Here is a 16,403-nt window from a genome sequence, read left to right on the forward strand (position 1 = left end):
TTTCTTTTGTGTGTGTTTCTGATATTAGATATTAAAACCCTATCTACATTCTGTTTGAAGTAGCTTATTAAACCTCCTCTACCATAAAGTATTATAAACAACATATTGTACCTCTAAATGCCTATAACTAAACTAGATATAGCCCCTGCTGATCTTCTGAATCACGCAAAATATATGTATGTATGGTATGTATATTAAACCCTCCTGCAAGCAGGAACTCACGAAGAAGCCATCATTGGCTTATCAAAGCCGCAAGCTGACCGAAGTCAGTCTCTTAGATTCATATTTAATGTCCATGATTATGAATTGTCAACAACTCTGTAACTGGACGTCATACATCAATCTTGGAGTGACTCGAACCAGGGACCTTATAATTGAAAGGCACCGGCGTTAACCACTGAGCTAACACTCAATATCCAACAATTCAGAAGCCAGTCACTTTGTTATAGATAAAGGTTAGAGTGAAATAAAGTTGGCAGAAAGAAACTTCAAGCACCTGGCAAACACGGTGAACACAAAAACATGGGTTATTTTAAAGTATTTCAAAATTTGCCGAGATTTGTAAAGTTGTGGTTTGTATTAATTTGATGCTAGGCATTAATCATAGTTATTAGTTACACTACAGATCAGCTGTAAATGCTCATTCACATTCGGCCTCTCCATAAAACTCCTATATTAATTGAATTGACCACTAATGCAGGAACAAGATAGAAAAGACTCGATCAGTTCTAAGACATTCCAAGGAAGACTTTATTTTGCCGATATTTTCTCCGCAAAAAGGAAATAGATATCAGAGAGGCATGATGAGGATACCATACAGGAACCATCAAATTTAAAATCAAACAGTTGTGAGCTTATCTAATGCATACCATGGTTCCTACAATTCTAAGCATATGAAATTCCATACTACGACACAGCTTACAGTTTAGCCTGAAGCCTGCACACTAATGATGACCCAATGTTAGGCTACCTACAGAAAACCTATTGTATCTCCTACAAAATGTATGCTAACCCCTTTTGTTAACTTGTGGTGAGGGGGTCATTCAAAGAGCTGTGATCCCCCAAACGTGACATCCTGAATTTTCCGTTTTCTCTTTTTGATATTAACTCTAAAGCCCTTGCTAGCTTACGTCAAAAAGAGAAGTATTCAATTTTTTTCCTGACTTAAACCTCAAAACTTCAAAGACTTTCACCATCCTAGAAAAGAGGTTTTTCATTTTCATTACTCTCTAGAAGTTTCCTGTTTTTCAAACCATGTGGGAACCATTGTATACTGCTGTGAACAGTAGTCACAGCTGAACTGACAGTATGTAACGTAGATGTTACCTGTTCAGAAAGGACTTCATTCTCAGAATCACATAGCCACTGCTTCAAACACATGAATATAAGCAAAGACAGAGTGTCATTGTTTACTCTTAAGACAGCTCTACTTAGAGTAATCGAAAATGGTGCAAGACAAACATGGTTTTGCTAAGGTGAACTCTATAATCTAAATCACATTAAAACGTCTAAAAATTTAGATAAAGCTACAAAGAAAGACCCCTGAATTATTCTCGAACAAACAAAGCTACTTGGTTCGTATTGTTGTTGTTGTTTTTGTAATGAAAGCATATATGACAGCTTTGTCCTTTCACACATTAGTGTAATATTATTAGTAACATTATTAGGGCATGTTTCCACACTTTACCCGTCTTGACTGATTTGGTTGCTTGTTTACTTGTGAAGGTAAACCCTTGTTTCTCTAGGGGATGCTAACCACACTCCATCCAAGCTGTCATCTTAGAATCTGGTTTGGTTGCACACGTGGTTGAAACGTCTATCGCAAAAAATCAAGTTTGCAAACAGAGTAAAGTGAGGTACAAATGTGGCTAGAATTATGAATAAACAAAGTGAACAAGAAAAAATGTTTTGTCTCCATTTTCTTACCACTGTTGATAAAGCTGGGGACCATCTGATATTTGACAAGTGTAATGGTTAAGAATATGTGTAATGGTTAAGAATGTGTGCAATGGTTAAGAATATGTGTCATTGTTAGAATATGCCATAATGGCATATGCAACACAAATAACAATCTATGCCTGCTCTATCTCATCCAACACTCTACAAATGCTAGTTCATAAGATGCACAGTAGTTAGCAGTTACATATTTGTTACCTGAAAGTATCAAGTTTACAATCTATGATTTTATATCCATCAATTTAGGTTAACCTATCTTACATCAGAAACTTTCAATTTGGCTGCACAGGTAAACTTAATACCACCTTACCGGCTATGACATGAAGCAATATTAGAACTTTCATCTCTATAATTTCAACTATAAACCAAGCTGTAATATCCAGTGTTCATTCTATCAGAATAATAGGATCGAGATACTATTTATTATTTACTCATTTCCAATGAATTACACACATGTCTGACTACTAAAATCCTCACTGCATGGATATTATTCAGTGAACTCTACAACAGTATAGAATGGCATTAAATTCACAATTAACAATACTCACGCTGCGTGCACTGGCTTGTTGTGTTGTGTTCTGCAGTTTCTGCCCCAGTAACAATTTGGTCTTGAAGTAGCTTCAGCTGTAATAAATTGTTTTTTAGAATCATATTACTAAACTGTTGAAATACTACAACTACTCTGGAGCATTCTTATCAAACTAATCCATATGTTTGAAATATTTTTTTCAAAATCTAACCACCGTTTTTGTTTAAGGTCATGTGTAGAAGCAATTGCACTATTTGGTAATATAGCAATAGCAAGCAAGAAGGTACAATTGACTATATAAACAACTTCCATGCTTAGAATGTATTACAAATGTACAAAACTCTTTTATTTACCCTTTACTGTAAGCTCTAGAGCATAATAGTGGGAATTCAATGTTACAGATGAACAAAACAGACATATCTAATTACTACAAAGTTTACCTGTATAATATACTGCTAACAATATTTTTAGTGTATTAAAGTAAACAATGTTCTAGTGTATTAAAGTTAACACATCCTATGCACACATACTATGAATACAGGAAGAACAAGGAAGAATATTGTGCGAGTGTTGGGGTTCATTTCTTTCCTTTAAACATTTAAAGCCATCCAGATTGAACCATTGGTTTTGCTTACTACCGCCATTATATTAGTGTACACATTACCTGGGAGCTGATCTCTGGGTATACTGTCCCTGTATGGATAGGCAAGCTCCTTGAAGACCTTCATGCCACAAGAATAGCACAGAATAGAATCCTTGGTAATGTTGTTTGTTGATGTCACTGAAGAGAGAGGGACAACAGTATGGTATCAATGAATGACTCAATAAATAAATAAATAGTGGCTCTAATATCAATTTAAAGACTCCAGCAAACATTAATATTCATCGTCGTATATTTTCATGCATTTAGAAAAGTTGAATTGAACATGCTACAAATGACACAGACCTGGTATTTCTTGCTAGACGATGTCAAGGCTACATGGTTATTAATAGCCTCCTCCATGTTGTTGTATATGCTGTGGGTGTAATGTCATTACCAGGTGTATTATTCATGGCGAGTCATTCATCAATTATCTTACTTCGATTTCACTTACATAATGTTTGGTATTCTGCATTCCCTGCTTCTAACGTCTGCAGGCATTCATCCAAAACATGTTTCCATGTGAGCTTCTTTTGCTGTAAATATTTCTGAAGGGTGAATCAAGCAGAAGCAAACATGAATCAATTGATTAACTGATTAATTTAATTAACCCAACAAGTCTAACAAGCTACTCTTGGAGGGAATAATACGCAGAACCTCTCTCAGATGTAAAAACCTCTTCATTCTTATAATGCTGTGTCACTCGGTTTATATTACGACAACTCTCTAGGAAATAACACTAATTACTACTAAATGAATAAACAACAACGTTATGGACAGTTCCAAAGCCATTATCGAAACATCAATTATTTGAGAAAAGAGAATTATCCGCCCAGATAGTACCAGACAAGCAGATATGTACTTTCATTTTGTATGGCATATGATATTAAAAGACTGAACAGATGATATCCTGATATTTATAGGCCAATTAAATATTTGGAATCTACGGCCAATAAATTAGGTCAAGTAATATAATGACATGTATATACCTTGAAAATAGATGACTCTTGTGTGTTTCCCAAAATTAGACTATCTGTACATTTGTCTCCAAAATTAAGATCTGTCAAATAAAGCAAAGAGAGATCATGGAAAATATCGTCATTTGTTTTAATATTCTATATCAGACAAAAATTATATTAGAACTTATTCCTCAATCTGGAGTTACAGATCTGTAACTGTATTATCTACACAATCCAGGTTTCACCACAAAAGTCAAGGTCTTTATGCATTACATGTCAATTAAAACAGCCAACCATAGCTGTTTTCCATACATCCGGGACATGGTTGTGATTGCTCCAACAGAATAATATATGTATGTACAATTATTCATATAGAAATGCTAGCTTGCATGGAGAGCAAATGTTACATTACTGCAATAACTTGGACAAAACAAGCCAAATTTGTGACTTTAGCATAATAGAAATTTTAGGAGGAGACGAAAATATGTCAGCAAAGTTGATACTGAAAAAACATATTTTATACCTATTGTTATGAATGGCACGTTACTTTACAGGGTAAATTATAAATATCTCATCTATAATCACATCAGGAATACAAACTGATACAACATTGTTGGCAAATTTATCTTGAGTTTGAACAAAGAGTTTCTGTCTCAGGACTGAATTGATATATTACTTCAAGTTGAGTTCACTATGGGAACAAAATCAACTAAATAACACAAAGTGATTTTGAGGCTTCTGATCATGATCATGATCATGCATGAGTTTATACAATTAGTTTCACCTTACAATGAAATTTACTTATACAACACACATCATACCTTTGAATTTATTAAGGCAACCATAGCATCTGCTGTTTCTGGTGCAACCCCAGTACATATGACAGTAAAACATTTGGCATAAACTACCTGTGGAGAGAAAAATAAGGGGAAAGTAGAGAAATCTTAGAAGTGACTGTTTGATAACCAAACTTTAAACCATATAGCACAATGCTAGTAATGTGCATTGGTACAGCCCTAACAGAATCTCCATTCTGTAGAGATATTTTCTTGCTCAACAGAGCTCTTCTGATTATCTGATTGGCATAGCATCTGTTAACAATTGTCTGCCAGTACTAGTCCACACACTCAACACAAACCTCATGGCTTAAGGCCATCAAAGGCTAAACTGTCATCATAAACTAACTGTTAACATTGCACATCAAATTCAGTGGATAAACTCACAAGTGACGGACGGAATGTTACTTTGGTCGGATTCCCTCCTTCGATCTGGAAATCTTTCTTGACAACACTGACACATGAGGTGGGTGGCTCCTGCTGGACAGACAAAGGCTGGTGCAGTTGGTAATGCCACCCTGACATTACCATTTGCGATGCGAAAGTTCTGGCTGGTAGCATCACCACTGGCATCAGATGGACCAGCACTGGTGGACGGTTGTGCTGAGGAAACAAGATTCAGGGGCATATAAGATTAAGAGGGGCCAAACTTATGAGATATAAGTTATAACAGACCATCAGTCTATTACTCAAGTACAATGACTGTCCATAGAGTTAACCAACAGATTTACGATTCCATCAAACCTGAATTTCTTTCAAGCCAGGATATGAGATTGGAAGGATGCTCATGTAAAGTAACAAACATAGCAGCTACTCTGATCAAGCATGCTGAGATTGATAATAACCTAGTGAGGGTGGAGGAGGGGTGAAGACATGCTTGGAGAAGGGGTAGTCAGGATGCTCATGTAAGTAACAAACATAGCAGCTACTCTGATCAAGCATGCTGAGATTGATAAATAACCTTGTGAGTGAGGGTGGGGGAGGGGGAGGGGTGAGGACATGCTTGGAGAGGGGTAGTCATGATGCTGTAAGTAACAAACATAGCAGCTAGTCTGATCAAGCATGCTGAGATTGATAAATAATCTAGTGAGTCAGCGTGATGGAGGGGGAGGGAGGGGTGAGAACATGCTTGGAGAGGGGTAGTCAGGTTCTAGTTATGCTAATGTATCGATGGTAGTGGAATGATAAATATTTTATAAAAAAATAACAAAGCAAAGACTCACCTTGAACTGTACAAGATGCTACAGGAGTCGGATTAAGGCCTGGGCATTGTCTGCATGTCCTTCAAAGTCAAATGTAGAGCATAAAGAAACTATTAACCAGGTAAATGATACATACAATATCAACAACACTTGATTAGTTAAGAAGAAATGAAACAATAGTAATTAAAAATAATAATAAAATAATATCTTGACTTGTCAATGACATGTCATGACTACAAACATCACCAACGCATGACTATGCAACATCAGCAGCAGAACAACATCGCAACACACCATGAATACAGAACACCAACAAAGCATGACTACACAACACCAGTAGCAGAACTACATGACAACACTCCATGAATACAGAACACCAACAGCATGACTACACAACACCAGCAGCAGAACTACATGACAACACTCCATGAATACAGACCACCAACAAAGCATGACTACACAACACCAAAACATAACTACATGACAACACTCCATGAATACAGAACACCAACAGCATGACTACACAACACCAGCAGCAGAACTACATGACAACACTCCATGAATACAGAACACCAACAAAGCATGACTACACAACACCAAAACATAACTACATGACAACACTCCATGAATACAGAACACCAACAGCATGACAACACAACACCACAACATAACTACATGACAACACACCATGACTACAGAACACCAACAAAGCATGACTACACCATACCATCAGTGCATGATTACACAACACAACTAGGGCAGGACTACAGAACAGCACTGGTGAAGCAATAGTATCAACATTTCAATTCTTCTTTAATGTAAATAATTGTATTCGTTCTCACAATTCCCAGGTGTTAGTAGTATCACTGCTAACACAATCAACTAAGACTACAATGCCCCTTTCACTTCAATGTCTAATATGTTAATGTATAAGGTGTAATAACCAACTAAACAACCGAGATACTTACATGACTGGGAGGGTTTGCCTACTGAGGATATTACCTAAGAAACCCCAAGATGGTATCGCAGGCCTGAGGTTAAAGAAAGGCAGACTTATAGAAGCAACAAGGAACAATAATCGTGGTTAACTTTACTCTTCAACAGCTCTATACCAGTGTCTGTTCTACTTAAAATTTGGTAGACTTCTAATCCCATACCACTTAAGTCAAACAATTTCATTTTTCTTTTAATTCCTCTTTCTTTATTTGCAAAGGGAAGAAGTTGTTGCAAAGTAAGTGATTAATGGACCGGAAGATAAAACTCTTGGGTGTGTGGAATTATATAGTGTTATTACTTACATTGCAAAAGCTCCAAGACTCTCGATCTCAGATGAACTGTTTAATTCATCGCCAGAGTCCTCCGAGAAACTCTCATCACCCTGCCTTGGATTTATCACCTGTCAATAAATAATGAGATTAATAAACAAGAACCATTAAATCAGCTATATCCAATCGAAATTGAAATGATAAAAGGAATCTTCTCTGCTTAGCAGGCATGTAGTTACTATAAACTAAATATTGTTTGTTTCTTAAATGTCTGATCAGTATGATTTGCATTTTGGGGTAAAATCAATAAGTTGTTTTCATATTCAGGGTTATTAGCTAAGTAAAGTTAATACTGGACTCAAGCCACCAGTCTCAAGGTGCTGAACAAAGTTGAAAATACGGGAGTATTTAAAGATATCCTTCAGGAATCAGTGTATCAGAATACAGGAGTATATGAGAGGCCAGAAGACTCTCACTGTTTTAAAGATATGCTTCAGGAATCAGTGTATCAGAATACAGGCGTATACGAGAGGCCAGAAGACTACTGTACCACTGTTTTAAAGATATGCTTCAGGAATCAGTGTATCAGAATACAGGAGTATACCAGAGGCCAGAAGACTACTGTACCACTGTTTTAAAGATATGCTTCAGGAATCAGTGTATCAGAATACAGGAGTATATGAGAGGCCAGAAGACTACTGTACCACTGTTTTAAAGATATGCTTCAGGAATCAGTGTATCAGAATACTGGAGTATACGAGAGGCCAGAAGACTACTGTACCACTGTTTTAAAGATATGCTTCAGGAATCAGTGTATCAGAATACAGGAGTATACGAGAGGCCAGAAGACTACTGTACCACTGTTTTAAAGATATGCTTCAGGAATCAGTGTATCAGAATACAGGAGTATACGAGAGGCCAGAAGACTACCACTGTTTTAAAGATACGCTTCAGGAATCAGTGTATTAGAATACAGGAGTATACGAGAGGCCAGAAGACTACTGTACCACTGTTTTAAAGCTATATGCTTCAGGAATCAGAATACTGCAGTATACAAGAAGCCAGAAGACTCCCACTGTTATAAAGATATGCTTCAGGAATCAGTGTATCAGGTATGTCTATAGTCACAGAAAGGATATTAGTCAAGACCAGTAACAAGCATTTAATCTGCCATATTACCAGATCCACTCTGATGTACATTCATCACAGTGTATCTCACTAAATCTGGAACACCATAAATTATCAATCTTGAGATAAATTGGACATTTCAGGCTAGTAGAAAACCATAAATTGGTATACCATTAAATCAATGTATATAACACATACTCAAGGTATTCCAGCCTCGACATAAATAACCAACAAATTCTGTTAAATACTAACCGTATCAGCAGTGATTTTATTTATAGAATTCATTTGATCTATTTCTTCTTGAGACCTTTTCTTGTCAGGATGGGTCTTCAGGTAGGCCTCTACTAAATTGTTTACGATATGATTCTTGCTGATACGCTTCACACACTTTCGACACTGAAAGAAAGGCAAGGGAGACAACATTGGGATGGTAGTAGGTATATGGAGTGTTAGCTCAGTAGAGTGTTAGCTTAGTGGTTAACGCCGGTGCCTTTCAATCATAAGGTCCCTGGTTCGAGTCACTCCAAGATTAATGTATGTCGTCCAGTTACAGAGTTGTTGACAATTCATAATCATGGACATTAAATATAAATGTAAGAGACTGACTTCGGTCAGCTTGGGGCTTTGATAAGCCAATGAGGCTTCTTCGCGAGTTCCTGCTTGCAGGAGGATCTAAAATACATCCATACATGTGTCAGCAAATTTGAAGGGTTAAATAAAAGAACCCCAAGCATGAAGTATTTAGCAATACTTCAAAACAGGTCTTGACCAGTAGATAAGGTCATGTCTTCACTTAATATAGAGAACACAGTTAATACTGAATGGCACATTCAGTACATGCTACATTCAAGAGTCTTTACAGAAAAACCACCATAGGGGATAAAAGTACACTTTTGTACACCTGCACATTTACACCAAATCTTTATAATGATCTGTATCATGAAAAATTAATTTCAGTTAAAGGATGAAGTATAAAAGTATTACACTAAACATATTTTATTTCCGATACATGGTTGTTTAGGTCAGATTTAAATTATTTTGATTCAGGAAATTTGACCTAAATCAGTCTCAATTATAATGAGCAATAATTAGCATCCAGATTCATCTACTATATAATGCAAGACACTTTCTATCATGAAATCCTTAACTGTATTTATTGAATTACTAATTATTCAGAAGTTAGTAACTCTAGGTGAGACTTTTTTAAACATTTACTAGTAAGGAGAAGTAATCTCACCGTTGGACATCTGCTAGATGTGTTCATCCACTGAGAGTAGCAAGCAGCACAGAATGTATGCATACAAGGCTGAAGACTACAAGAAAATAAAGTAATTATAAGGCAAACTGTGAAAATCAGAGACCTGTGTAATAAAAATAATGTATACATTATTGTGTCAACGGATTCTTTTTATTAGAAAGACATCAGAAATGTGAGGCAAGACTTCTTTGCAATGGCTAATCATATTACATTAATTGTCTGAATGGGTAATGGAAAACAATTACATGGTAGATTAGACTGTACAAACTGATTATATGTGACCAATACCTTACTTAAAAGAATAGTTCAGGTCAAAATTTCATGGGGTGATTTGTAAAGATGCTTCCTGATTTATCACTTGGCCCAATAACACAAACTTATAAACACAATCTTCAATTCCTGAGGTGATTGTTGTTCATTGTTACTCAATATAAAGCTATACTATTAGTTTTTGTTCTGCAATCGAAAACTTAGTACAAAAATACCTCCACTAAAATGGAGAGCCAATTTAAATGCAAACACCATTCATCACTACTCACACACAATAATTTACCTTCCACTATAAAAGTTCTATGAAGTGTTGCTAAAACTACACGCCATATAACCCATGGGTAAGTAATAGAGTCATTGGATTCATCTTTACCTGATACAGTCGTGTAAGATGTCTTGACAAATACTGCAGATGAGCGTCTCCATTATTTCATCTTGAGATTCATTCATCGCATTTTCTCCTGTCTCTGACCCCTTTGACTCAGGATTGTCCTCCCTGGTACCTGCGTCCCCCAAAGCATCACCTGCATCCCCTGAAGCATCCCCTGCATCCCCTGAAGCATCACCTGCATCCCCTGAAGCATCACCTGCATCCACAGTTTCTTTAGCGACAACTTGTTTGGAAGCAGAGTTATCCACCTCTGAGGCTAAATGTGGCTTCTTTGATTGTTCTCCAGGAGAAACCTGGCAATGAGGAGAAAAATGTAACTTTTTGAGATGACTATTCCTTCCATTATTACAAAAATGCTAATCAACTTAAATAAGTAAATACATATATCTATACAATGCCATGGCTTTGTGTTGAATGAAGGGTGTAACCCCCAAACTATTAAAAACAGGTAAACCTTCCATAACTTTGCACAGGTATCAATATCTTGGACATCTTTGGATATCATCTTTTAAAACAGTTTCCATAAATAGTTTTATAACAACTGAAAGTAACTGATGATAAAACCAGCACTGTGTGCTTAATCATATCTGGAAGATTAGTTAGTTGAGATCAACAAAAGAGAGAATTTTCTTTAATGAATTTCATCTGTTTTGTCCCACAATACTGACAAACACACTCCCCTCCCCCCCCCTCCGCAAAGCCCTCTCATTGATGAGTGGTAATCCATGCTGGGGGGTATGCCTTAATCTCTCCTAATTACCTCCTCATCTTCCCTCTTTCTCTTCTTATCTCCATCTGTAGGTTCCACATCACCTGCCTCATCAAATGCATATTCCTGAGTAGCTTCTGCATGAGAGAATCACCAGATGTGTCAGGCACAATCTTGAGAAATAGTTGGTCTTTTAGTTTGACCATAAAAACAGTGAAAATCACACACGAGCAAAACTATGACTATCATCCAAAACCTAACATTATTTTTAACTTTCATCATGTTGTAAACATTTAAATTTGAAAGTCATTCAGTAGAGAAACCCTCTCGTCTGTTTCCACTAATCAGACAAACAGTCGAGGATCATTTCATTCCATGCATGGATCTGGTCTCAGGTTATAAAAAATGGTTGAACTTTAATCAACCTTAAAGAGAATCATACAAAACTGTATAAACAAGTGAATAGCAAGAACTTAAATACAAATATGAAAATACATATCTCCAATCAGTACCACAAACTAGAGATCAAACACACACAAAACAGGCCTCTTACAATGATGGAATTAACTATATAAAGATACATCAATAAAATACTTACCAGAGGAGAGTGTATCATCCAAATCTATTTCTGAAACTTCCTGAGGTACTTCCTCAAACTGGAAGGATATCGCTAAAGAAAGGATAAATGAAAAAAATCATAAAACACATAGCAAAGAGAGATATATGGAGAGTAGCAGAATAAAATGTAACTTATTTTCTTAATAGTCCACAAAAGTTATGACTCATCTGTTGGTGGTTACAACTTCTTTCCTTTTACACAGTGGACCATTTAGTATGGCACTACTCTAACTGTAACTACACACACATCATAACATGACTCAAAATAAATAAACCAATCTCCCAACACTCACCATCTGTCCGACTTGCATCCTTTTTCCGATAAACTAGGAAAACCTCATCTCCATTCTTTATAGGTAACTTCTATAAAGGCAAAGAAAACAATGTTCTTTTATCGTTCCGTAAGAAATTTCTTTTCACTGATTATACCCACACATGAACCAGTTCTTTAGTTTGTCCCTCAAGAGCATTTACCTCATACTTCCTTAACATCGTAGAAGTGTTACTTAATTTGTATTTACATTGTTTTAAAATATTTGATACTACTCATTAACTTGTTTGACAGAAGTTTAAATAAGAGTGTAAAGTTGTGTTGAATAAATCATTGCTATCTGGGATACCTGGGTAATATTCTCCAGGTTGTAACCACTCAATTTGAGAATACAGTAAAAAAAGTACAAAATAATCAAACAGTCATTGTCATGAATGAATGTAAACATGTATACAGCTTTACACAGAATACATTTATGAATTAAAAGTTATCATGGAACTGAATACACTACTTCCCAATCATTAATTTCTCAAGATGTCAGCATTATGTCACATCTGGCTACATTACTGGCCCTGTTTGGCAGTGTAGTTCAGAACACCTAGGTCTGATACCATCATAAGCAAGAAATAACTTGCACAGAGTTGATTGTCTGTATTTATGCTTTAATTCTTAAATCTACAACATTCCAAGCAGTAGTCACAAAGTAGTCACAAACATAGACTTACTTGACCTTTAGTTGTCCTGACTGTCTTGTTCAGCAACATTCCATTAGTGCTACATAAGAGAACCATAACATACATTCCATGATTTAAAAGTAATAAATAAAAAAATATTATCTCTTGCAGTAAGGTGTTGTCTGTCAATAGGTTAAGTGCAATTCTTATAAGGCTCAGCATGTAAGCTTTTGTAATGAATGAGGGAGCCATTTGGGAATGATCTAGAATTACACACAAAATTTAACCTCCCCCCCGCCAACAATAGGCCCAATTTGCGACTTATTTGTAAAATAATATGACAGTATCTTTTCTAGAAAATGATGACTGTAACCCCAATTGCATTATAAGTCTTCAACAGATATTATGTTTCTATCCAAATTAGTTTACAATCCAGTTTTCATATTTGTTCAGAATTCCACTTTATGCTTTCGGCGCTGAGTATTGGGGACTGGTATGGTATGTTGTGTCACGTTTAAATTTCTCAGGCAAAGGTAATTCAATCTATAAAGAAATAACATTTGCTTCCAGTATTTCAGATGTTACACCATGTCATTGATTGTGGAGGGCCACGATAAGATCCCTGGTGGAGAACCTGCAAATCTTTAGATATTCAGCTTTACATTAAGCTAATTTATTCTAGCTTGTAATTTTTGTTCCTTTTTTAAAACATTTATGAGGGTTTCCATACTTATGCAGTCGGTGTAGTAATATCATTGGCATATCAAACTCAACAGAATATGTTTGGAACCACAAATCCAGACTGATAATTTTTTTTCTTCATTTTAAAAAATCAGCATGATTCATGGAATCATTGCAAGTTCTGTTAGATTAATTTTGTAGAGACAGCAACTGCAAACTTGTCTTCAAGAATACAGTATTTGAACTAATGAACAGGGGACACAAGACATGTGTTCTGTACTACTGTTTGAACTTCTTTTTAATTTCTGAGTCATTTATCTGCTGATAATTTGCTTGCACTGTATTTATTAACTGCCTTCATCCTCTACATCTTGTCTTTCCCTCTCCTCCAACCTAAGCCATGGTAATTTAACTGACTTGGAGAATACCTCAACACAATGGGAAGTAGGTAAGACAGCATGTTTTTGTCAACTTCTTCAGTTCTTTGAGACTATTATACATCATTTTATGATATGTACATGTGACCTTGTTATCTAGCAAAACTCAGGAACACTGGTACTATATTTGAAGTTATACATTTACTCTTTGATTACCTTGTATCTTCAATAGCGAAGCATCCTTTTTCTTCATCATAGATGACACAACAATGCTGGCCAGAAATGAGTTTATTTGGTATACGGTAATTACAGCCTGTGGAAAATAGACAATTTTTGGGATCATAAATGGTTTGTAAAGCAATTCCTCTGAATACACTAATACTCTTGAGTAGGAACATAAAATCTTGCATAATAATTGGGAGGTATATTTATACTTTGTTTATTATAAAATTCTGAAAATATTACGGTTTGCTGTACAAGAGACTGTTTAACTTTGTATTTGAGTTACAATTCTGTCATTTTGCTATGAAATAAACAGATAATTTTGCCTATCATTCAGGTAATACAGATTAGCTTACATGTGTTATACATTTAATTAACCTTTAACCTAAAGACAAAATGTGATTGCTGAAATGAGAAGAATTTTAAGAGAATTCAAAAGTCTTTAAGTTATGCTGCTGGGTGTGTAATAAATTGTACAAACCTTCTGCCCTTCCTAGTGTATAAGAATTTGAGCACACAGGAATGCGAACACTTTCACTGCCAAGAACAGTCAGCAGTAAGTATGCTTTAGGTCTCTCCTCTGAAGCATCCATGTTGCGTCCTGACAAATATATTACATATGTATTAGAATATAACATCATTTAATTTATCATGCAATCAAGACATAATGGGAACTATAGATTACATATCAAGAAGCAAGTTTTCAAAGTAAAGAAGGGGGGAAAATGTTTGATATTACATTGAACATTTACAATAACATATATGACATATGAGATTAAATTTTTAAATTTGTTGTAGGTTTTCACATGTATTTGCACTGAAAGACACTTTACTTGCAGTGTTTACACGTCTAATTGAACAAAATTTTGAGTGAAATTTTTCAAGTTTATTCCATGATTCCATGCGTCCTGACGATAGCAGCTAATTTTGATAAAGTGAAACAAGAAACATTACATTGATACTGTATTTTGTAGCACTTTCACAAAATAGTATATCACTCACTAGAATAATACAGCAAAGTATAACACATGACTGAACTTTAAATTTCTCCTTACTTACAGCATGTAGTCCTTTACTGTGTGCCATATCTTCGACACTGGCAGTACTAACACTAGCCTAACATTAACAAGAAACATTAAAAAAAAATATTGATTTCCACTAGACTTGGTTTGCCGAATCTGCTGGGTCTGTAAGTTACTTGGATCATGTCCCAGTCATTGCATACTTTCTAACGTAAGACCATCAACAGTGTTAAGAAACTAGAAGTGGTTAATGGCCTAGACCTAATCATGTAACAGTATGCCTATACTGTTCACTAAAGTAGGTACATGGGTTTCGTGTATGCAGCAGTTCTGCGAAAGAATAACCGACTTTTGCTTGTAACTCCGAAGATTCAAAACAGAAACTTTTACCTTTTCTTCGTATATCAATCGCATAGATTGATGCTACTTTTCTAAAAGTTTTGTGGTAATGCAAGATTCCGGTGATGAGAAATGTATATTAAATCCGAAACGATTTTTTTGTGCAATCAACGATATTGAACAGTAACTTGCATCTTTGTAAACATGTCATATTTTCACACTATAGTAAAACAACTCATCAGCACCATCATTGCACCTATTTGATATGATCATATGAAAGCTTGTTGTGTTTTCCCTCTATTCCAACGGGTGATTCATCCATCGATATCACTAACTTAGAATTATTTTGTTTAAAAAACTCAAAGAAATCACTTGAGGCATGCAGAACCATAGCAAACTATGCTAAACTGAAAATCCACTATTATCTGATGTAAAATTGTAGGGACACTATTTCAATGTTGGTATAGATCCCGGGGGGTGGGTCATGCAATTGACAAGTGAATTCAGTATGCCATATTAATATTTCGCTAAACTGGTATGCATAGCTATACACACTAAACGCTGTTAAACTTCACAGACGATTTTAGTACTAAATTGCAAATTATATAAGTAAGACTTTAATATTAAGTCCACCAATTTCCGTAAATTTGGTAAGCCATCATAATATAGGATGAACTTTACCATAATGGTGAATAACTCATTGAAAAAATTAAAAATATACCGCCCCTTTTTTTTACGCAGAACTCGAGTCATTTACGCGCTTTTCATGCACTTACTATTCAAAGTTCGTCCAAATTTATTTTTTTACCAAAGCATAAAAAATAAATTCAAACCTCACATCTGATTCTTATAGCAAATCAGTTCGTAAGTTTACCACTTCGACTGGTTCCGGCAATCTTTTATTTTGAGTATGAACTATGAGTATGATCGGCGATCTTTTGTCGCGGCTTACGCGGAATCCATGAACCTACTGTAGCCTGTAGGCCTACCTTTACGTGGTTTACAGAATGAAATAGTATAACTTAGGTGTAGCCTTATTTATTTTAAGTGTTGCCT

At 35.6% G+C, this 16,403-nt stretch overlaps 1 protein-coding gene across 1 annotated transcript; it reads right to left on the reverse strand.

Annotated features, from left to right (window-relative positions):
* Nucleotides 1-726: 726 nt before the first annotated feature.
* Nucleotides 727-16,142, reverse strand: LOC139980822 (E3 ubiquitin-protein ligase CHFR-like). The gene is made up of 20 exons (XM_071992770.1): nucleotides 16,124-16,142; nucleotides 14,468-14,587; nucleotides 13,981-14,077; nucleotides 12,758-12,806; nucleotides 12,055-12,124; nucleotides 11,742-11,813; nucleotides 11,195-11,280; nucleotides 10,417-10,727; nucleotides 9,753-9,828; nucleotides 8,768-8,911; nucleotides 7,421-7,518; nucleotides 7,091-7,153; nucleotides 6,144-6,202; nucleotides 5,308-5,523; nucleotides 4,906-4,992; nucleotides 4,115-4,185; nucleotides 3,580-3,673; nucleotides 3,150-3,266; nucleotides 2,505-2,580; nucleotides 727-1,816 (listed from the first exon to the last, which is right to left on the reverse strand). The coding sequence occupies exons 2-20, from the start codon at nucleotides 14,577-14,579 to the stop codon at nucleotides 1,780-1,782; spliced, it is 1,935 nt and encodes a 644-aa protein (XP_071848871.1). The 5' UTR covers nucleotides 14,580-14,587; nucleotides 16,124-16,142; the 3' UTR covers nucleotides 727-1,779.
* Nucleotides 16,143-16,403: the final 261 nt, after the last annotated feature.

The sequence above is a fragment of the Apostichopus japonicus genome, chromosome 15 (assembly GCF_037975245.1).
Source record: "Apostichopus japonicus isolate 1M-3 chromosome 15, ASM3797524v1, whole genome shotgun sequence".
Taxonomy (NCBI): Eukaryota; Metazoa; Echinodermata; class Holothuroidea; order Aspidochirotida; family Stichopodidae; genus Apostichopus; species Apostichopus japonicus.